Here is a 24787-nt window from a genome sequence, read left to right as displayed (position 1 = left end):
ATGCCACAAAACTCTTTTGCCTGAGGGTGAGTTATTTCTAGGGGCTCTACATTTGATATTCTGATGTGCAAAATCTTTAGCAGTGACTAAGATGAAGATAGAAGATATGGATGATATAGAAGATAGATGACATGAAATGCATGTTTTTCAACGATGTATTAGAGAACATGCCTTGCAGTCAGATAGACTTGGGTCCTTGCCTGGCACTTGCATTCATCAGCTGGGTGATCTTCTTTATGTCTAATATCATGGGCTAGTTCTCCACAAAAATTGTTGAGGTTAGACATCAACAAGGTTTGGAATCAACAAGGTTGGTTTGAGGGAGGCCAAACCAACCTTCTTGATTTCTAGTGTGAATTCTAGGCCTCTGCTTCTACTTCAATAAGGAAAGCCTAATTTTATTTTTATTCAGAGGCGAATCCCCATTTTATGGGCCTGAAGTGATTGCAATTTAGGAGGAAGTCTCTTATTAGGCTGTTAAAAATGTATAAAGGGATACCACATAAAGCATTAAATACCTATAGGTTTAACATGTAACTCAGCATAAAGTAAAGGTGCTTTCACCATTATTACCATCACTATTAGCGATAAAATATTAGAAGAATTAGTGGGAAAAAAAATCACAATTTAAAGTGAATTCAAAATGAATTCAAATTAGGATAAAGGGCTAAAACCAACAAAGAAAAATGTCAGTCCAATTCAACAATCATTGATTAAATCTTATTTCATGCAAAGTATTTAAAGAGCTAATAATTTAATAATGAAAAGTGACACATGAATCAAAAATTATACAGAATTTGGTAAGAGCAATGATATATACATGTATCATTGCTCTTACCAAATATATATACATATATGCACAAAGCAAGTTAGGAAGTATAGAGACATCTAAGTCAAGCTAGTTATTGAGAGTGTCATACAAGAGGAATTTTTGAGTTGAATATTAGAAAAATAAAATCAATTAACTAGATAAGAAAGGGAAAAATGATTTTTAGGCAGAAGGAATAATGCAAAGGATCAGAGATATGAAATAGCAGGCATAATGCTGCAAACATTGTGTTATCCTCAAAGGCAAGTGGGAGCACTTCAATAAGAGTGAGGTGAGCTGTTAATTAAAAATAGAGGTCTGAAGTCCTCAAGACCTTCAAAGGCTTAGCCGCAAATTATTCTGGATTCTCAATAGTGAGGAAACAATAACAAAGTTCCAGTGGGGGTATGGATAACCTTAATATAAGGCTTCCCTTGGCTGTATATTGGTCATGGATGTCAGATCTAAGGTGACATCCGTTTCTTAGAGTCCAATAAGTTGGGATTCGTGTCACCTGACTACAGTACTCTCATGATAATATTCATTGTAAAGCACACACAAAAAATCTGTATTATAAGGTCTATGTAGGTTACACAAGAAATCTACTGCAAAACTTCTACTCCTCACCCCAGCAAGGAGTGGCAGACTTCTAAACTATGCCTATAAAGCACTGGAGGAAATTATTGAATATGCAGATTTCCAGTTTACAGTCTCAGAGATTTTTGGTTCACTGCGGCCAGTATAGGGTACAGAAATATGCATTGTAAAAGTTATCCCAGATTATTCTGACCTGGGAAGTCCTCAGAGCAGTGTTTGGAAGCACAGCTCTAATCACACTGCACCCTGCAGTAAAGGCTACATACTGAGTTGGTTCCAGTTGGTGGAAGTGGGTTTTCTAAGAGATTTCCAGTTTTGAGTCTCAGTAACTCTGGCTTAGCTAACAAGATAAAGGACCTTAATTCTCTCAGTTAGAAATTAAAATAAAATTTGGGGCCACATGCTAACCTTTCATGTATGAAGGCATGCTCAACATGTCAAAATAATTCAGTTATTCCAATCTTCACTCATGCTTCCTATAGAATATTAGAAGGGACCTAATTCTTATCCTACCAAAGGATTTTAAAAATCCCAATAACTTAGACCTCACCTCTGTTTTAGAGCCTAAACATTTAGACGAGCTCTAAATGATCCTTGTTTTTTTTCATTATGCCTCTAAGGCCCTCTAGAATTCTTTTTGTTTTTTTTTATTTCATATCCCAGTGGGTGTCACCAGGACCAGCAGAGACCAAGTCTGTGGATTGAAAAGAAAGATTTATGCCAACAGTGGCAGAGCTGTCTTTGAATGATGATGAGGTCAAATTGGTAGGGTTAGAAGGAGCCTTCAAATACTATTCCTCAACTTTCTGTTTGATCATTTTTTTTCTACTTCTATAACAGGTATCAACATTAATTACACTACTCAAAAACCCATACTATTGCAGTTTATTTCTCTTTTTATTTTCTTGGTTTCTTTACTTCCTATTCAGTGCTTCTAGAAGTGCTGTAAAGTTTAGCCTTGTTGCATCTGTCAAGGTCCCTCGTCACAAACACTGGAACCAGGAAATAGGAAATTTTCCAAGGGGCAGTCATTAGCTATGTCTCATGTTCTTTCATCTTCAAGGATCCTGTTTCTGGCAAAATGCAAAGTATGAGCTAGTCTTTGGGATCATTCAGTTTTGAGAGTATTTTACCACTAACTATGTCCCATCACTCCAAATGAAGCAGCTGCTTGTGCTCTTGCTAATTAGTACGTCTGGATGGTTCAGGGCCACCTGTCTCTTGGTGAGATCTTCAAATCACTAGCAGACATGTGCCCAACCACTTGCAGGGAACTTCAGATGCTGAATACATCAATCTGGAGGACTTTTTTTTTTTTAAGACTATAAATGCCAAATACACATTATATAGGAAAATAAATATTAATTTTAAATGAGAATAACTCAAGATTATACAATTTAAAAAGTTAACACATATTATATATATTGCAAAACTAAGAAAAATTAAATTTTAATTTAAAAAATTTAAGTGGGCATCTGACATTATTTTGTAATACTAATTTTCTCTTATTTTTTAACTGTACATTCTTTGTTTGCCTCCTTCAAAGGTCAACACTATGATGTTTTCTGTGGAGAATATACACAGATAACTGTCCTTTCTCTAGCACTGTGAACAAAAATTTTTATTTATAGATTAGAAAAATGCCTTTCAGTTTAATAGTTCATTATTAGTAATGTATTAAGATGTAATCTAATACTTTGTCATAGGTAACTTTATATAAAGATGTATTCTATATTTTAAAAGAATTATTAGAGTTTTATACCTTTAACATGGAGTAATTTTGATATATTTCATTCTTTTGTAATTTTTATGCAATTAAAAGTAGAAATATATGCACAGTATAATTGTTATATAGAATATATTTTTTGGCAGAAGAAAATTTCCATTGGATTTCACATTGATGAAAACAGATTCATTTCCTTACAACTGTACATATATAATGTTTGGAAGAATTTTTCACAAACTAGCATCTGGTTGTATACATTTTGAATTTTGTTTCTCCTTAAGTATTTACATACTTCTGTAGGGTAGGACAGATAGTGAAGGACATTAACATGGTGAATATGCACTATTGCTCAACTCTACAGTGGGCTTTAATATGCGGTAAAATTGTGTGCTATATCTTATAAAATACACTGAGTTTTATATATTTTCTGTGTATGAGAATATTTACACCAACATTCTGAGTGTAGCAACTGTGAGCTCTTCCAAGTGGCAGAGTCTGGCCTGGACTTATACATAAAGAAATACAGAAACCTAAGAAATTAAATGGTATTCCAATCACTATGTGTTACTTGAAGACCATTGCAGGAGAGCCTGCAATATCACAGCAATACTTTGTATATTTCCCCTTTATTCTTCTCATCTCACACCTTTTCACTGATGTAGAGCAGTCAAAGTATCTTGGCACTACAGCCTACCTTTCAAATCCCAGGCTGTGCTTCCCCAACACCATGTCTATTTAGATTATTTAGATTTTCTGGTTATGCTTTCCTTGTTTTCCTAGGACTTCTCAGCTAGCTTCTTAGCTAGTATACTATCACAAAGCATAAAATCACTCTTGATAAAGGGCAAGCCAGGGAAACAATTTGAGCCCTTTAGCAGAGAGACGGAGACAGACATTGGCTAAGGCTCACTCACTGATGATGCTTGACTCAGTTATGTCATCTTGACCTGGCCAGGGAAAAGGATACACAATAGATAGTCCTATACTTAAGTTAAAAGATCTGGTTGTAAGAGAGGTGGTCAAGTTATATAATTCTGTAGATATCACTGTAAAGATAGAATGTCTTTGCACTTTTTTCTCCCATGAATTTCACATCCTCCTCTGAACTCATCTGTCACTTAACAACTGTGCTAACTTTTAATATTTCCACCCCATCACACAATTAAATTTTCTCATCTTCAGCAGAGCTACAAAAACATGTTGAATAATTTCTGTGATAATACAGAACCGCCTAAAACATTCTCCTCTTCTGTAGTTTGCAAATGTATAGTGGACTAATTTCTCATTAAGTTAAAATAGTAAATGTAGAAGTGACATGTATCATAAATGGGTATGAGAGAATCACATATAAAAAGGATATTACAAATGCAGCTCTGGAATTTAGAGACCTGTACATGCAGTAGCTTTGTAATTGCATTTGTTCAGGGCCAGAAAGTGGGGAAGTTAATCACTGATCAAAATCTAAATAAATAGGAGTCAACTCTTGTCAAAAATGAAATAAGAACTCTTAGTTACTTATGTACTTACATCTATAATAAATATTTATTTCACTTTATTAAACATCCCATATTGTATGTTACCAGTTGAAAATGAGTAAAATATATCCAGTGAATATTCTATTTTCTCTAACTGTCATTTTGAAGAGAAGTAAAGGGTGATAGGTATTTTCACCTTTAATTTCATGGGACTTGGAAATGAAAGAATTGTATACTTAGAAAAATGTTAAAAATTAATTCCTATCAAAAGTTTCACCCTATAATTTTTGAAGTATTTTAATAAACAGTATGCTTTAAGTTTAGGTTATTAAACATGTTCCTTTTTCAGCACACTAAAAAGTAATAATTTATCATAAAAATATATGAGCATATATAAATAATTTTGCTTTATAAGTAGTTTTCAATAGTGTCAAATGCAATGCACAGTTCTACTCTCTTAAACAACAGGCCCCCAATTTATTTACATTTGGCCTAGATAAGGTACAACTAAAATATTTCTCATAATCATACCTTGGTTTGTTAAGAAATATGCTTCTTATCTGTGCTGCATAGAATTTCAGATCATATGAGAGTTGATTATTTTCTATTTTGGTATATATTTATATATAATTTGTACATATGCATGCACACATACAAACACATATATGTTCTCTCATTAGCCTATCTATCCTATCCATGTAAGGATTACATATGCTTAATTTTTCTATGTCATAAAGTTAGATATGTAGTAACTGCATAAATATTGAAATAGAACAATATTAAAATGTTGAAATGAATTTTAAAAATCAACTATGAGGTCTCATTTTGTTGGTGGAGAATGTTGCTTTTCTGTTGGTGGCTGCTGACTGATCAGGGTGGTAAGGGCTGTAGCAACTTCTTTCTTTCTTTTATTTTATTTTTTTAGTTGTAGTCTTGCTCTGTTGCTGGAGTAGAGTGCAGTGGCACCATCTGGGCTCACTGCAACCTCCAGCTCCCGAGTTCAAAGGATTCTCCTGCCTCAGCCTCCCTAGTAGCTGGGACTACAAGTGTGTGCCACCATGCCCAGATAATTTTTGTATTTTTAGTAGAGATGGGGTTTCACCATGTTGGCCAGGATAGATCTCTTGACCTTGTGACCTGGCCACCTTGGCCTCCCAAAACACTGGGATTACAGGCATGAGCCACTGTGCCTGGCTGGCAGTTTCTTAAAATAGGACAAGTTTGCTTTATCAATTGACTTTTCATTTCATGCAAAATTTTCTTCTAGCATGTGATGCTGCTTGATAGTATTTTATGCTATATAGAACTTCTTTCAAAATTAGTCAGTCCTCTTCAACTCTGCTGCTTCTTTCACAACTAAGTTTATGTAATATTTAAACCCTTTACATTTATAGCATCTTCACCAGGAGCAGATTTCATCTCTTCTTTCTTTCCTCATCCATTAGAAGCAGCTCCTCATTTGTTCACGTTTGATCATGAGATTGCAGCCATTCAGTTACATTTTTAGGTTGTAAGTCTAATTCTAGTCCTCTTTCTATTTCCACGTATCGGCAATTACATCGTCCACTGATGTCGTGACCCCTCAAAGTCATTCATGAAGATTGGAATACACTTCCAAACTCCTGTTAATGTTGCCACTTTAACCTCCTCTCATGAATCATGAATGTTCATAATGGTGTCTAAAGTGGTGAATTTTAACCAAACGTTTTCTGTCTACTCTGCCCACATCTATCAGAGGAATCACTATCTATGATAGCTCTACTCTTACAAAATGTATTTCTCAAATAGTAAGTCATAAAAGTCAATATCCTCCTTGATCCATGGGTAGCAAACTGATGTTGTCTCACAGACATGAAAGCAACATAAATCTTGTGCATCTCCATCAGAGCTCTTGGGTGACTAGGTGCATCGCCAATGAGTAGTAATATTTTGAAATAATGTTTTTTCCTTAAGTTCACAACAGTGGACTTAAAATGCTCAGTAAATCATACTATAAACAGAGGTACTATCATCTAGATTCTATTTCTAGAGCACAAGCAGAGTAGATTCAGGATAATTTTTAAGGGTCCTAGAAGTTTTGGAATGGTCAATGAGCACTGGCTTCAGCTTAAAGACATCACCTGTGTTAATTCTTAACAAGAGATTTAGCCCACCCTGATAAGCTTTGAAGGTAGCCATTGACTTCTGTCTAACTATGACAGTCCACATTAAAAATGTGTTGTTCAGTGTAGCTACCTTAATCAGTAATCTTACCTAGACCTTCTGAGTAACTTACTGCAGCTACGTCATTAGCAATTGTTTCCTCACCTTGCCCTTTTATGTTGTGGAGATGGCCTCTTTAAACTTCTCTGCTAGCTTCAAACTCTTCTTCTGGAGCTTCCTCACCAATCTCAGCCTTTACAGTATTGAAGAGAGTTAGGGCTTTCCCTGGATTAGGCTCTGGCTTAGGGAAATGCTGTGGCTGGTTTAATCTTCCACCTAGACCACTCAAACTTTGTCCGTTTCAGCAATAAGGCTGTTTCACTTTCTTCTTATCTGTGTGTAAAACAGAGTAGCACTTTTAATTCCCTTCAGAATTTTTCTTTGCATTTAAAACTTTTCTTACTGTTTTTCATAAGAGGCCTGTTTTTTCACCTTTCTGGGTTTTCTTTTTTTGACTAATTAGAATTTATTAGTATGTAACATCTAATGTAATGCCAATGTGTAATAGTCCCTGGAAAGCATTTCTAAGTTAAGAATGAAAAATAAAGCATATTACATATCATTAAACACAGATAGTTTCTATTTGATCTGGTCCGCAGTCAACAATCAGCAAGACCAGTTTTTTGGAAGTTCTTCAAACTCTTCTGTTAAATCCTCTGTTGTTTTTTATGATGGGGGAAGAAATGGAAATCCCCACTGTTTTTCTACCTCCTTACATGCTTGTGATGCTGGAGTTATTTGCACAAATTCTTTAAGGTCATAAGCCTTGCTCTTCAAGATGCATCTCTCAGTAAGAAGGTCACAGGAGATATTTCATGCAGAGAGGAAGCCTGGTGCTCAGACGCTTATCCTAGGTTCCTGAACTTGAACAATTTCGTCTTTTGGTGAGTTTTTTACAGAACTTGTCAGAGTAAAAAACTGCAGCCAGAGCACCAAAGTCGTTACTGTTTTGAGTGCTGCGAACCCACTCTGGTTGTTAGACAGCAGTTGGCCTGCTATATTTCTGTAGCCTCCATGTCTTTTGCTGTGTCAAGTATCCTATTGTGACCTTCATCTTCAGGTGATAGCATTTCCAACTCTTGCAGGATTCTGGAATGCTCTCCTTTCATTAGAATATCCAGCAAACTACCTGCCATTAATATATGGGCAATCTTGGCATATAACAAAAAAAAATCAAAACAAAATATGGATACTGAAAAGTACTGGGAAACTCAGCAGCCTCCCCATAAGTTAGCTTTCTGGGCTTTCAACATTCCTTTCTCACTAAGCTTAATCATATTTAGCTCTTCCTTTGAAGTGAGAGATATGTGAGTCTTCCTTTGACTTGAACATTACAGGCCATTTTAAGGTTGTTAATAGGCTTAATTTCAACATTGCTGTGTCTCAGGGAATGAGGAGGCCTGAGGAAGACAGGTGGGGAATACACAGTCAATAGAGCAGTTGAACACATACGACCTTTACTTATTACACTTGCCATCTCATAACAGGTGTGGTTTATGGTGCCACAAAATAATAACAATCGAAGATCAAATATAATAACATCCAAGATTAGTGATCACAGGTCACCATGACAGATATAATAATAATGAAAGTTTTAAATATTGTGAGAATGACCAAAATGTGACACACGGATACAAGTGAGCACATTCTGTTGGAAACATGATGGCAATAGATTTGATCAACTCAGAGCTCCCACAAACCTTCAATTTCTAAAAAACACAGTACCTGTGATGTACAGTAAAGCAAAGCTGAATAAAACTAGGTCTGCTGTAGTCTATTTACAAAAAACAAGCTGAAACTTCAAAGTGATTCTCTTTTAGAAGTTTTCGAGAAACTCTTTCATTGTTTATTATTGCACACTCGTGCATTATCTTGAAATTCCACGAATCTCAGGGAATTTGGGTGCGCTGAGGACACTAACAACACTTAAGCTGTATTTTAGCCATTGCCTTTGTCTGGAGAACGTATCGAAAGCCTAAATATTTAAAACACATTATAGTATTCAGGTAATTACAACATGGTAGGATGTCTAAATGTGTATAGTATGAACCATCCAAGTTTAAAAACATCATGATGGAGTTAGTAGCAAATAAAATCTCTAAGCTTTTTTTTTTTGCTATAATCCTTGTGATGCTTTGCATATCTTGAAAACTCTTGCAAAGTGTTACCCAAATATCATGATGATTTGGACCTACATCAAAATGTTCATGTTTAAAACAATGATTAACCATGGTAGGCCTATTTTTTTGGCTAGAGATACACAGATATTGCCATTTCCAGACTGTGTATAGATGATGGCAAAACTTGTTACTAACCAAATCATGAGAATTTTTATCATTTAAAATTTTTAAAATCACCACAAAATCTGAAAAAATATACTGAATAAAACCAGATGTAGAAAGGGTTTTTAAAATCCCAAAACAGTAATATAAATGGTTTCATTGTTTAAATTATAGTTAAACTTTAGACATTAAAATAACATCAAGATTGAAGTATAACATAAACTCCCCAGGAGGAAAAAAAATTAAAGCAAGGACTTTATACCTTTAATTAGAACTTGCTCTTTTTTATTCATTGTAATAAAATTATATTCTATCAGGATTTCCTAAAGCGCTTTACTTACTTGCCTTCATTGACTAAATTAAGACAGAATACTATTATTTTATTGAATGGCCTTATTATAGTGTGAGCATTTTTTAAAATGTAAAAGTAGTGATTTTTTTTTTTTTTGGATTCTACTTTCTGCATTTATCATAATCTTATTAAGAGATCTTCAGTGATTATCAACATTTAGCTATCATGACCTGGGAACTTGATGATCATCTCTGTTCATTTTCTTGATCTATTGATTAAAAAATCTCCTAAACTATTGTTTGCTTCATTATATAAGCTTCTTCACACTGTCTCAACATTTTTGTTAAATTATGTGCAGAATGAATTAAATAGGCCAACATTACCTATATTTATTGTAGATTAAGATTTGTTTCTTTGCTCATTACTCTGCTTTATGACATACTGCCAATCTCTATCCAAATCTGTATTTTGTTAGGAACATGCTCTTTAACATTTGTTACGAAAATACATATTTCTCTAATAAATATTTATACCTACTATGAATATTTAGGTTTAAACATGAGTAGTATTGATCAACAGTATTGTCTAGTGCTGCTATAAATTTTATTACAATATCCTAAAGCTTTGTTTTTCTTTCTACTTGTTAATGAGTTCTTTAATTTTCTTTTTATAACATGTGTATGCATGCGCATTTGCGTGTGCATGTTAGAAAAACAGAGACAGAGCTCACATGCTAAAGAGCATCAAGCACAAAAGCTAAAAACATGTATATGCAATCAATAACTGTTTAAACATGTACAAACTATTCACAAACGGAGGCTATAAAATGATGAGAGTTACAATTTTGAGTAAAGTGCTCCTCTGTGTTATTAATCACTATGTCCTCTTCATTTTTTCTTTCTTTTCTTTCTTTTTTTTTTTTTTTTTTTTTTCCTGAGACAGAGTTTCGCTCTTGTTACCCAGGCTGGAGTGCAATGGCGCGATCTCCGCGCACTGCAACCTCCGCCTCCTGGGTTCAGGCAATTCTCCTGCCTCAGCCTCCTGAGTAGCTGGGATTACAGGCGTGAACCACCATGCCAAGCAAATTTTTTGTATTTTTAGTAGAAACGGGGTTTCACCATGTTGACCAGGATGGTCTTAATCTCTTGACCTTGTGATCCACCCGCCTCGGCCTCCCAAAGTGCTGGGATTACAGGCGTGGCCCTCTTCACTGCGCCCGGCCCTCTTCATTTTTCTTTAGTTATATTCCCAGTACCAGTTTTCTACCACAGAACTTGTCTCAAGCTGGATTCTCACAATTACCTGAGAGTTGCCTCTCTTCTATCTAGATTATCCTTTGCACCTGCCCAAATTAATTGTTTTATAATACTGCATTTAGTCCAGTGGTCTCCTTTCTTAACACCCATTCTCCATGGCTTTCCACTGCTTACTTGCCTTCAGGATAAATCAGTATCTTTATACTACCAGGAACCTAACTCAAAGACACATTAAACTGTGTGGTTTCCTCTTCATTTGTAAGTTTATCCCCTCTTGTTCACTAATAATCTCCTTGAGCCAAATAATATGTTACCACTTATGCAACCGTCCCTCTTTCTTTTCCAACCCTATTGGTTTTTCAGTGTTCTAGCATTTATGGCTGTGAAATGAATTACCTGAGAACTTAGTGGCATAAGTAAACATTTATTATGCTCACTAATTCTGTGGGCCAGGATTTGAACAGGACATCAGGGACAGGTTGTCTCTGGTCTTCAGTGTCTAGGGCCTCAGCTGGATGACTCAGATGCCAGAGGCAAAAGTCATCTGGAGGCTACTTCAATGAGAAATTTAGGGGCTGACACTGAATATTGGCTTGGGGCCTCAGTTCCTCTTCACATGGGTTCTCCATGAGGGTCTTCTTATGTGGCCTCTTTGTGTAGGCTAGTTTGGACTTTCTTACAGGATGTTGGCTGATTTCCCTACAGTGGCTTTCTGCAAAAGAGAAAGCCATATGGAAGCTGTATCCTTTTTTTATAACCTAGCTTCAGAAGTCATATAATATGATTTCCACTACACTCTAATAGCTGGAGCAATCACAGCCTACCCAGCTTCAAGGAAAACAGTAAATAAAGTCTATCTCTTGGTAAAAAGTGGTGAGATCCTGGAAGAACGTATAGGACCAGAAATACTGGTGTGGCTCTTTTTTGTTGGAACAATGCCACAGTCAAGGACTGTAGGTTGTATCCCATGTGCTCTTTTAAATTCTCCCAGTCTATTATAGGCCATACCAACTTTATTCATTCTGAACTCTTACAATCTGTGATCTCATTTACAACCAGTATATTTCTTTGAATTGTTAACATTCCATGTCTACCTGTTTTGTCTCCCCAACTCTACTAATAATTACTTTAGCACAATCACCTCATTTTCCCACAGGAAAGTAAGGTCTGTATTTTTATTTTCCACAGGACCTAGCATAGAGCTTTGGACATAGTAGGAGCTCAATAAACATCTAGATTAAAGTCAGATAGATTTAGAATGAAATGAGAGGTATCAGTTTTATGCATTGAAAATGAATGTGGTGGACAGTGTTTGGAAAAGATGTGAATGGACGATGTAAGGGATAGTGGTTACAACAGCATAGAAATAAGTGAGAAAGGATCACCTGGTAAACACAAATAAATGTGTTTATGAATGAAACATAAAAACTTAAATGTCAATAAGGCATGATGGCAGTCAAAGGAAGGTACTTTTTGCATGTTAGGTATTTAATTTCAAATTCGTATGTATTTTAAAACTCATTTAAATAATTCAAATTATACTAATTGAAAGCACTAAATTTAACTCTGCTGGCATTTGAGAGTTGACAAGAGATCAATAGGAGTAAATATTTTAATATGCATCATTATATTTAATATTGTAATATTTTTCAAATGTGTTTAGCTATATTTTAAAAAGAATTTTTATTTGGATTGTTTTAAATTTTTTAATTTGAAAATAATGCATCCTGATGATAACAAGCCAAGGTACATAAATAAAACCCAATAGTCCTATTTCTGCCACTTCTATATTGAGGATTCTAATTGTGGTTTGGTGTGTTTTCACAGCTTTTTCCATGCTCATTTTGTATACTTTACGCTGCTTACATATTATTCCTCATATTTATTGTTCATGCCATAATTTATTATTTTTAAATATGCAAGGCTCATGGTTATGTCAAGGGTAATTTCTCTGTGTGATGATTATGGGATCTGATTAATAGTTATTGTTTTAAGAAGCTATTTTAGACTTTGTGGCAAATGGGTAAATTTGATATTTTAATTCAAAGTTGAATTTTTTAGAGATATAGAAAACAAAACGTTGACAGGGAGGTTAAACTTTTCAGGTGAGGACTCCATCTACTGTATTAATATGTTCGCATGAGAACATGTGGTGATACTATGAAAGTACTACATAAAACTTTATAACTATTACTAACTAAAACACCAGTGCTCACCAAATAACATTCTGGGATCTTAGCCTTGTTAAATTATACTAAAGAACATGTGTAATTTACATTTTACTAAACATTGTAAAATTCATACACTGAAAATGATTTGGACATAAAATTTTCATGTTCGTGGTAAATGAAGAGCATATTGCTTTTCAAACTCTGCCCAATCTCAGGAGTATTTCGACCTTGAACCATGAAATGAAAGGAAGAGAATAAAGATTGGTCAAGTGAAAATAGTAAAGTTCCAAATTCCTATCTGCAATAACTCATTTTACCAGATCCCATTCTGTAAAGTAGTTAAGTTCATCTCTAGTTATTATACATATATGACACTGAGAACTATTTTTCTTTATATTCACTGGCATAATTTTTAAATTTCAGCTATTAATTTAAAAAACTAACTACCTATGTAACTATAACCTACCTGAAACTAAAATGATTCTTGATTACATATTAGAAGTTACATATTTACATATAACTATTGTGTATTTAAGATGGCTGATCACACTGAAGTAATGAAAGGCATTCATCAATATCCAGGAGTTCGCTATCCTGTCCTTACTCCTAATCTTCAAGGTTTTCAGCGTGCTGTAAGTGTGCTACTAATATATCTAAAATTTACACGCCTCTTATTGTTTTAAAGATATTTACAAAGTTAAAATTGTGTCATATATAACTCTCCTGTAATATAAATATAGGCTAATGTACTAACATGAAGACATAGAGCTCCATGTCCTGACAGCATTGGGGATTCAAATGATATATATACCTGGCTCTTCTAGTTTAACTTTTTAAAAATTAAAACACAAAAGTAAAATTCTGCATTTTCATGAAAGTTTTTAGAAGTGTATTTTGTGCTTCTTGTTAAATAATATAGAATACTATTTAAGCATTTCTCAATGCAATTTTATAGTTATAATTATTGTTGAATTTGTTAATTATTTTTGTCAACCTTTGTTGGTCAGCTTTTTGTGTCTATTATTTTCTACCTCTAGGTGAGACTAATTGTCATTGTATCTGGCTCTAGTTACTTTCCCTATTTATCTCCTGGTTTGTTACTTTTGATCCTCTGTTATTTAGAAATTGATATAATTTAAAGAAGGCTTTAATAATTTTACATAGGAGAAGAGTCTCTTCAATTTTAAGGTATTACCCATTTGTGGGCTTATTGCAAATATTGGGCAGCAGCTCTTTCTGGTATTAATGAATATTAATATAGTACAACCTCAGCTTTACATAATACAGTTTCACTTCTGTATGTGAAACTGTATTATGTAAAGCTGAGGATGTACGATATTAATTAATGAGTATATTACCTGTTAGTGTATTTTGTTAGAACCATTTATTTTTCCCTTGGGTTGGATTTGATGAAATCTTTATTGCATCGTTTAAGAAGTCATTTGAAAAATTGTAACTTTGGTGTCATAGTAGTCGTAACAAAATAAAGAACGTAACTTACACTGGCGAAGGTGCTGAAAGGACACCCTCATGTTAACTTAGAGGGGAAAACACTGGAGTAGAACTAATCTTGACATGGGAGTCAAGCAATTCTGTGCTCAAAACATGACTCCACAACTTCTACTCCCTGTGCAATATTATGCTAAGTATTTACCATTTTTGTGCCATGGCTCTTTCATCTGTACAATGGGCATAACAACACTTAGCTTAAATAGTTGTTTGTAGATTACAAAAAGCACATCCATAGTACTAAAAACAGTACAGACAAATAGTAGATGTTCACTAACAGGGTATTTACTTTAGAAATTGAAATTTTATTTTGGATAGTGATGGAAGCCAATATTTTTTAAATGTTTAAGGAAAGATGAAAAGGTAGTTTTTAGGTTTTTCTCTCTCCATATATTAATGGGGGATTAGCAAGAGGGGAGAACAAAGGCCAAGTGCTAGAAATACGTTAACAGAAGATCTTAAAAATCCAGCAGAAAGACTAAGAGGCTTGACATTTGAAAACAAGTCACTGGAGAAGCCTGGAGGAAGGAATAAAGTTGACCAAAGGTACAAAAAGGAAATTGATTAGATTAATATTTTGGATTTAAGGACTAGCAAAAGGATCAAAGCATTAGATACACAAGAGTATGGTTGTAAACATCACGGTGCAAAACAATGGAAGCTAGGTTAGGAGATCAAAGAAAAACTGGGGGCAAAATCTAAATGATGAATTGGAAAAATATTTTTCTGATGAATTGGAAGAGAAGAAAAACAGAAAGTGTTTAGTATCCTCCATTTTAATAGTTGGTTTGAAAATAATTTTTCATGGAGGAGAAAAGTTTTATTGGGGTTCTAGTATTTTCCATAATTAGAGTTATAGTATTTCTGAAGTTAAAACATCATTTATAAAAGGCGAAATTAAATAGGACAACCTCATTGTGATTTTTGTGCCTCACAGACATGAATATTGCAGTTTGTGGATTATTCTGTTATTATAAAATATTTTTACATTTCAAAAGAGCATATGTGGCAAGATAGGAGGAATCCAATTTTAAATTCTAAGGCAAATGTTCAAGAATACATGTATGCCTTCATAGAGTAGTTCATCTTTCTTCTACCACCAGCATTGACATTTTTGAAATCATTAGCTTTGGCCGTAAATTATGTATTTTTCAGGTTGCTGCTGGAGCCACTGAGATATCAGTTTTTGGAGCTGCATCTGAATCCTTTAGCAAGAAGAACATTAACTGTTCCATTGAAGAAAGCATGAGAAAGTTTGAGGAGGTTGTTAAGTCTGCAAGACACATGAATATTCCAGCACGAGGGTACGTATGAAATCCCACAATTTTATTTTGTTAACGTTTATTGTTAAAGCTTACTCATAAATTATCTAGAAATTCTCATATCACTTATAAAAATATACATAGAATATCATATTTCTACTTTAATCAGGGCAATCACTTTATATAGTTAGATCTCATTGATGATTATTAGTGAGTATCTAGCTTATGGACTGTGTAATGCAATTGAAACTAGAGGAACTAGCATGCAAATCTGGTAGTATTAACTATTTTATTAACACGCTATCACCCAAACGAAGCCCTCTTACGTCAGCCTACATGTACTCATAAGTTGGTATAAACTCACAACAGCTTTTGGAAAGGAATAATCTAATGTGGTTTCCAAATTTTTTTTTTAAACACGACTTTTTCTTCAAAGAGTATTTTATGTAGAACTTCAATAGAATACAGCAGACATAAAATTAAGCCTCTGAGCTGCTCTGTGAAATTGGGTCCACCATTTTACCCATTCTTTCTGCCCTTCAATAGCTGACTTCTTTACTTCCTCTGGGTGATTCTAAAGCACCTACAGAGTATCTTGCAGAACACTGTTTAAAAATACTTGATAAATTGCTTATGGAAGATCAATATAAATTTTTATTTCTCTACTCTTCTATTATATATGTTTTCTGTAAATTATGGGGTATCATATATATCAATCCTTTTCTCCTCGCCTTGCCTTTTTCTTTTTTCCTTTTTTTTTTTTTTTAGACGTAGTTTCGCTCTTGTTACCCAGGCTGGAGTGCAATGGCGTGATCTCGGCTCACCGCAACCTCCGCCTCCTGGGTTCAGGCAATTCTCCTGCCTCAGCCTCCCGAGTAGCTGGGATTACAGGCACACACCACCATGCCCAGCTAATTTTTTACATTTTTAGTAGAGACGGGGTTTCACCGTGTTGACCAGGATGGTCTCCATCTCTTGACCCTAGAGATCCACCCACCTCGGCCTCCCAAAGTGCTGGGATTACAGGCTTGAGCCACGGCCCCCGGCCGGCCTTTTTCTTCTAGAAATTTATCAGCTGTTCATTCTAAGAGACGTCAATTACAGGAAATGGAAAAGAAAAACTGATCCAAGATCCACAAACCAAACATTCTCTCTCAGGAATTTAGAAATGGAATATCAAACATGGCTTCTTGTATTGAAATATGATGTGATTTTTGTCACTGAGTTGACTATTTTGGGGTTCCTAGGATGAAGCCACATGCAAATCAGTGACAAGACAGAGTGACGGAAAGCAGAAATGGAAACTGGAGGTTCCTGGCAGTGATGAGAGATATAGAGGGAGGGAAGAGAGAGGGAAAAATGTGCCTTGGGGGTTGCCTGCTTCCAGGACCAATAGTTGCCTCAAATACTATTAGCAGGCCTATCTAATGTGGAACCTATAATGTGTGTGTGTGTGTGTGTGTGTTACTTAAGGAAGAATTTGTTTCTAAGACATTAGCTTTCTTCGTATTAATTTTATAAATATGGAGATATGATGAACACGTATCTTAACAAGATAAAGTGCATAGCAACTGGTAACAGAAGGTTGAAAGCTGGGGATGGATTCAATTCAAATATAAGTGTTATCGCTATTTTCTTTAAAATAAAGATGAAGACCGTATTCTATTTCAATATGTGTTTAAAGTGTGGAGTGGAGTATAAGCTTTTCTCATTGGAAAATTAAAAAGCATGTGACTGTAAGAAGTGAAGTGCTCATGTGGCTTGCTCTTCAAATAGGGTTTTTGTTTTTTAGTGTTGAAAGATGGATGCAAATATAAGTTATAGGAAGTAAGTTTTTACCATCTTAGCTTTCTCTTGTAAAATGGAATAATGTAATTGAGCTAATAAAAATCTTAAACCCTCTTAATACTCATTGTTTAACAAATAATATTGCCTCAGCAGAAAAATGAAAATTTCTAATTGTGCTGTGGCTTAAAAAGTTTTTCAGGCTTTGACAAACAAGAAGTGACCCACAGTAAAACCAAATGAGTAGAGTACATTGGAGACTTAGTGTAGAATTATACTATAGACAAATGTATGTTTTCCAGTGGGATTTTGTACCTTTGGAGAGCAACTCCTGAATTTTCTGCAACACTTCCCATTTTCAGAAATGTGCCTTTTTTTTTTGAGTTCAGTACCTGTTGTATAGTTAAAAATATCTTCTTCTTCCCCATAATTTTTACAAAGCTTAAATAAAATTTTATTTTTACTGACAATCTATATTTTAGATATTCATCACTGTAAGTCATAGCCATTAGTACCTATTTCATGAAGGGAACCATGCTCACTTAGTTGAAACTGCAGTAGATGCTTCAGCATGTCTTGCATGGCAACAGCTGCATCAACACATACTTGACAATCATCCAGAAAATTTATGTTGTCAGTTGTCTGCTTTAAAGGCAATAAAGTAGTACATGTTTTATAAAAGCTCACTAAAACTATTTAAATTTTATAAAATAGTAAACTTTCATATGGTCTAAATAGTAACTTTTATTAGAGTTGTGAAGGCTATTGTTAAATTCCCCCACATACCCACTGAAACACACATACAACACATGCATGTGTATACATTTTTAACACATGGTCAGAACTTTACATAACATCTGGGACACATTGTAAAAAGATACCATGCCAAATCAGTGACATAAAATGCAGAGTCAGCTAACTACTGGTGCATATATCTTATATGCAAATGAAAAATGCTCTTTGGATTTTATTTTTAGTGGGCAGTACATGTGACATATTTTTAAACATCTAGGTAATTTTTCTATTAACTCTCTAAATTTTAGAAGGTTAAGAAGGCAAAGAAAAATAAAAGCCTGGGATAAAAGTGATTATTTTCCCTTTTTCAATGGTATTTACTGACTTCTCAGGATCCTTTAAAATGGAAATACTTCAAGATATGAAGTAGTGCTTTAATATATAAGATATTCAGAATGTATTACTTTTGGTCTAAAGTGATTGCCAACTTCTCTTTATTGAAGTGATATTGTCACTTCAAAGACAATTGTCAGATGTGATAATGTCATACTTTTGTCATTTTTTTAAATAAAATGTGCTTAATATTTAGGAGAAGGTAAGGAGTCAGATTTTCCTAGAACTGTAATGAATCTGTGTTTAGTTTTTTTTTTTAACTAGTTCAGCTCTATATAATTCTCATCCTTTAAAATGGCAATCTTCCTAAGTGCCATGAAGTCAGGGCACAATATTCTCCCTTAAAACACTGTTTTTTTTTTTTCTTTGAGAGATAATTTATAACTAAATAAATTTATTCAAAAACTTGCAACCTGCTTGCTGAGCTAGGCAGACCATCTAGGTCACAATGCATTGATTCTGTGTTTCATGTTCTCCTTGGCTAATGTAGAATCTCGGTATTGACTCAGATCCTGATCCTAAAGATAATACCAGACTTATTAAGTGAGATAATGAGTCTCCTTATTTAGGGCTCCATTTTTAAGTACACTGTGACTAGTAGGCAGTGTTTCTAACGAAAAATGTATCACATCCCTTCCATTGGATGATCTGCCTCTATGGAACACTTGCATTTATAGCATCATATTCTTGTAAGTGGGCAGCAAGAAGCTGCCCACAGAGATTCCTTTCCAAATTCTACTGTTAAACTGAGGCCTAGATCTGGAAGAACAATTCCATCATCATTATGTGCCACCAAAATTTGGTACATAAAACTCTAAAATAAGACATCTGTTAAAGCTATTTTCTTTCATACATATGGTTTGTTTAAGGGTTTATACATTTTTAGCTTTATATATTATTCTGGCACTGCTGTGTGCAAGAATAACACATACCAAGCAGCAGTTAATATTTGTAAGCTGGGTTTGTGAAATTGTGTCTAAATAGCCTCCATGTAGACATTTTAAGGTAAGAATGTGTTTCATCATTTCTCATGAAATTAGCACTAATATAGTTTTGTTATTAAATATTCTTTTGATAGATTATGCCTTGCTATACCTGGGCAAGAAGTAGATTTAGTAATTTACACAAGTAATTTCAAGAAAGTTAATCATGTCCCTAGGTGTGAAATTAATTCAGCACAGATTGTGGTTGAATGGTAAATGTTCATAGTCCATACAGTCACTTACAATAATTTAAAATTATTTTCAACATGCTCTTTTTAAATTTTATATGATGTCAGTGTGAAACTAGTATGTAACAAAGTGAATTTAGTAAGTATGAAAAGAGAGTTGTACATCATATGAAATAGAAAATTGAACATTTACAAGCTTTTATCATAAGATTAACTTTACTACCAATTCTTCAAAAGCATTTACAAATTCACTTTTATTTAGAAACAATAGAATAAAACCTCGGCAATACCATTTAGGACAAAGGTATGGGCAAGGACTTCATGACTAAATCACCAAAAGCAATGGCCACAAAGTGAAAATAGACAAATAGGATCAAATTAAACTAGAGAGCTTCTGCACAGCAAAAGAAACTATCATTAGAGTGAACAGGCAACCTACAGAATGGGACAAAATGTTTGTAATCTATCCATCTGACAAAGGACTAATATCCAGAATCTACAAAAAACTTAAATTTATAAGAAAAGAAAAAAACCAACTCCATCAAAAAGTGGGCAAAAGATCTACCTCTCACTTCTCAAAAGGAGATATTTATGTAGCCAACAAACAAATGAAAAACAGCTCATCATCACTGGTCATTAGAGAAATGCAAATCAAAACCACAATAAGATGCCATCTCATACCGGTTATAATAGTGATCATTAAAAAGTCAGGAGACAACAGATGCTGGAGAGAATGTGGAGAAATAGGAATGCTTTTATATTGTTGGTGGGAGTGTAAATTAGTTCAACCATTGTGGAAGACAGTATTGCGATTCCTTAAGGATCTAGAACCAGAAATACCATTTGACTCAGCAATCCCATTACTGGATATATACCCAAAGGATTATAAATCATTCTATTGTAAAGACACATACACACCTATGTTTATTGTGGCACTGTTCACAATAGCAAAGATTTGGAACCAACCCAAATGCCCATCAAAGATAGACTGGATGAAGAAAATGTGGCACATATATACCATGGAATACTATGCAGCCTTAAAAAATGATGAGTTCATGTCCTTTGCAGGGACATGGATAAAGCTAGAAACCATCATTATCAGCAAACTGACACAAGAACAGAGAACCAAACACTGCATGTTTTCACTTATAAGTGGCAGTTGAAAAATGAGAACACATGGATACAAGGAGGGGAACAGCCCATACCAGGGCCTGTCAGGAAGAGGGGAGCTAGGGATGGGATAGCATTAGGAGAAATACCTAATGTAGATCATGGGGTGATGGATGCAGCAAACCACCATGGCAAGTATATAACTATTTAACAAACCTGCATATACCCCAGAATTTAAAGTATAATAAAATTTAAAAAATAAAAAAATAAACATCATTTATATTAAATTAGAACACAAAGAATATCTGGAAGAAGCACTGTGAATAAAGTTCAGAAATACTAAGCATTAGGTAAATTTATAAATATAAATTTGATTTAAAATTGAATCAAAAATTTATTTTTAAAAAATGTAGTTAGGGATTGAAATGAGCCAAGTGCAGAGCTTTACCTTGAAAATATCTAATCAGATTTTCCCAAAGGATTACTCAATATGTTGAGTAGGATTACATTAAAATTAAGACAGTGGTGGAGGTAGAGGTAAGGAGAGAATTCATGGTTCAAAAATTTGTGGACATCTGAATTAAATGAAATTATCCTTCTTAACCAGGCCCTTCAAATATAGGACATCTTTAAACTAGGGCTGGAAGATGGCCGTGTTAGACTGAGTTGCTCAAATTTACTGATGTTTAGAATCTGCTTTTCACCAGTCATTTCATGTGGCCAGTCCTCTGAAGTTCTCACTTCTAGACTCATCAATCAACTGTACAGACAACCTAGAAGCTAAACATGTTGGGTGGGTAGGCCAAAATAAAGTGGAGATTAAAGTGTTAGCACCAGATCAAAAAGGCAAGATTAGTTCAGTTTCTAGCAGCTGAATTTAACATTGATGCTTTGTTTTTTTAAATTATTGTTTCCAAAAGCAGACATGCCATTGAAGTATATAAAATATAATATGGGAGCTATGAAATAAAATGTCTTTCTTCTTGAACATAAGAGAACAAACTACACAGTTATGTAAGTTTCAGGTCTCTGAGATTTAAGTGGATCATTAAAAATTTGAGAGCTTGGCTAGTTAGAGACATGGTCAAAAGCCAGGAAATACACAACTCTGAGAAAAGTCTCTTGAACTACAGATTGGTTTAATTTGGTGAATAAAATAATATTTTATACATAATCATGCTATTTATAAAGAGAGACTGTTTTAAAAATTTCTTCTGAAGAGCAAACAACATAAATCATCATAAAATGGAAACTGAAACATTACCTGAAGTGTCTGGCCCAGATCATTGGGAATATATATACTCAGATGTTGAATTGCGTTTAGTTTGAGGGCTTGGGGAGCAGGGAGTCTGCCATGCAGGCCCCAGTTAGAATTGTCCCAAAGGATACTTAGAGTAGTCCCCCTGTCCACGGGAGATGTATTCCAAGACCCCCAGTGGATGCCTGAAACTTTGGATAGTATTACACCAAACCCTATATATACTGTTTTTTTTTCCCTTTACATATGTATGTAGAATAAAGTTTAATCTGCAGATGTAGCATCTCCAGTAATTTTTGTATGTTTGAGTCCAAACCTATTTCTGAATCTGTGTAAATATCATCTACCTGCAGTAATGGCTTAGAGTCACCAGTTTCAGGAGGTGCCTTGCTGAAGTCTTACAGGCTCAGTGCTTTCTGGTACAACACACGATCCTCAGTCAGAACTTGTTTTCTGTTAATTTCTTCCACACACAAATTTAATGGCTTTTCCATCTTAACTAAGAACTTATCACATACTGTCACTGTAAGTTTTACACTTTGAGGTACAACAGCAAAACCAGCATAAATTTATTTTTTCCTTCCTCACAATTCTATTAATAGGAGTTTTATAATCTTACTATAGATGTTAGCAACCTCTAGTACAATATTTTTTCTTTTTTTTTAAGTTGATAACTTTCCGCATTTTACTTAAAGTAAGTATTTTACAGCTTCTTTTTGGCATATCCAAATTGCCAATATCACTACTTTTGGGCTTTGGGCCCATTATTAAGCAAATCAGTGTTTCTTAAACACAGATAATGAGATACAGTTGATCTCAAAACTGAGAGAACCATGAAGTGACTAACGGGCTGGGTGCATCTATATGCTGGTCAAAGGGAAGAGTCACATCTCAAATGGTACGATATGAGATTTCATCATGCTATCAAAGTGGCTCATTGTTTTAAATTTATAAACTGTTTATTCTGGAATTTTCCATTTCATATTTTCAGACCATGGCTGACTACACATAACTGAGACTGCAGAAGGTGAAACCTCAGACAAAGGAAAGCTACTATACCAGCATGGGACTCCAACACCTTTCCACATGGCTATGGGTGGGGCTGAGGACATTTAATTAAAAATTACTCTAAGGATCCATCATTTTAAGAGGCAAAACCACAAAGAATAAAATGAGGTGATAAAATCAATTAAAGTAAAAAGACAAATAGAGCAAAAAGGTATAGATAGTTTCAAAAGGTATGACAGAAAATAAGATCAAGGTAAAGATAATGTAAAAGTCAGTCTGAACCAGTCTCTATGTCTGGCTTCCCAGGGACTGAGCTTGTATTTAGTGTGGGAATCTGAGCTTGACACAAAGAAGCTTTCTCATTGTAAACAGCTAATTTGATGTAGTAGAAAGACCCAGCCTTCAAGTTGGACTGACAGTTTGATTTTAAAGCCTACCTAGTTCAGCAGTTTACTCTATTTGTATTCTGCAAACTATTTTATTTACCTGAGGCTCAGTTTTGCCACTGGTAAAATGGATTTATTGTGCAGATTACACAATTTTAAGCAAATGTCTAACCCCGCATATGTTTAAATATTTTATGGGGCAACTTTTCCATGTATGAACTGCTGAAGGAGGTTATACCATTTTCTTTCAAAGAAAACCCTAAAATACAAATTTACTTTTTAATTTCATCAGGAACTAAGTAGATTAATTAATTAACCTCACAGGCATATACAGCTTTAGGAACAGAAGTATGTATAAAGTACATGCAAATTTTTTTCTAAACTTTGCACATATTTATAGAGAGATCACAGTTTATACAGAAGATATTTTAAATACATGGTATTTTAATAGTAGGCTTAGGAGAAATAAAATCAGTCAAGTATTCTAGAACAAAATTGAATCTTAGCAGAATTCCCCCTTGATGCTAAGAAATAGTCTTTAATTTGTATGTTATCCACAGTGATAAATGTATTATAGACTCTCAAAATGTATTGTTCATTCACTTAATAATAATGGTATGATATTTTGGTTGCTTATGGGATGGTGTATTCTGCATGAAGGTAGTGAAGTAGCTCCTGTGTTTATATACCTTTATTCCCCTTATTTGAGATTACATGTAATTTCATCACTTTGGCATTGTCCTCTTCTTAGGATAAGCAATAATTGACTCCACTCCAAATGTTTGTGACGTTTATGCATGGGTTTTACTTTTTGTTTCAATTTTTGCCAGGATGATTGGAGGAATATGGGATAATAGTGAGAAGGTGGGCCTGGATAAGGCCTAACTGTAAATTCTTTTTCATGATTTAGTTCTTATAGCTAAGATTATTAAAGACTAAAACGTCTCAAGTCTTGTTTATCATATTTTTATATACCATTAAAAATGATCTCAACAAACACAAATACAAGTAAAACAATTCATATGAATTTCCACAGGATTTATTGTAATGCTGTGTTTTTTGTTAAATTTAGCAAGATTAGTTTCAGTATGGTTGATGATTATTATGCTTTCTAAATAATGTTTAAAAAATGAGTTCCAGGTTCGGATCTCTCAAATATGTGCTATTATTTCTGGCTAAAGGATTTAGAACATAAATATCCCTTATCTATTTGTTTACTATGAAAATTAGGAATGTCTTAGACAAGTATTCAGAAGGTAAAAATTACATTTTAACTAACATATTTGTGTATTTATTCATACAAGAAATGGCAATTGAGTACAGCAGACCCTCAATATCCATGGATTCTGCACCCGGGGATT

General features: G+C 34.2%; 1 protein-coding gene across 2 annotated transcripts in view; it reads left to right on the top strand.

Moving 5' to 3' along the window:
* The window catches only part of HMGCLL1 (3-hydroxy-3-methylglutaryl-CoA lyase like 1), a 156674-nt gene that overhangs the window by 55212 nt on the left and 76675 nt on the right, over window positions 1–24787 (top strand). For both annotated transcript variants that reach the window (XM_002746663.6, XM_035295940.3), the window contains exons 4-5: window positions 13346–13441; window positions 15474–15622. In XM_002746663.6, the coding sequence (XP_002746709.4) occupies window positions 13346–13441; window positions 15474–15622 (245 nt within the window). The remainder of the gene's footprint in view (window positions 1–13345; window positions 13442–15473; window positions 15623–24787) is intronic.

This window comes from Callithrix jacchus, chromosome 4, assembly GCF_049354715.1.
Source record: "Callithrix jacchus isolate 240 chromosome 4, calJac240_pri, whole genome shotgun sequence".
In the NCBI taxonomy this organism is placed as follows: domain Eukaryota; kingdom Metazoa; phylum Chordata; class Mammalia; order Primates; family Cebidae; genus Callithrix; species Callithrix jacchus.
This window is presented reverse-complemented; position numbering and strand designations above follow the sequence as displayed.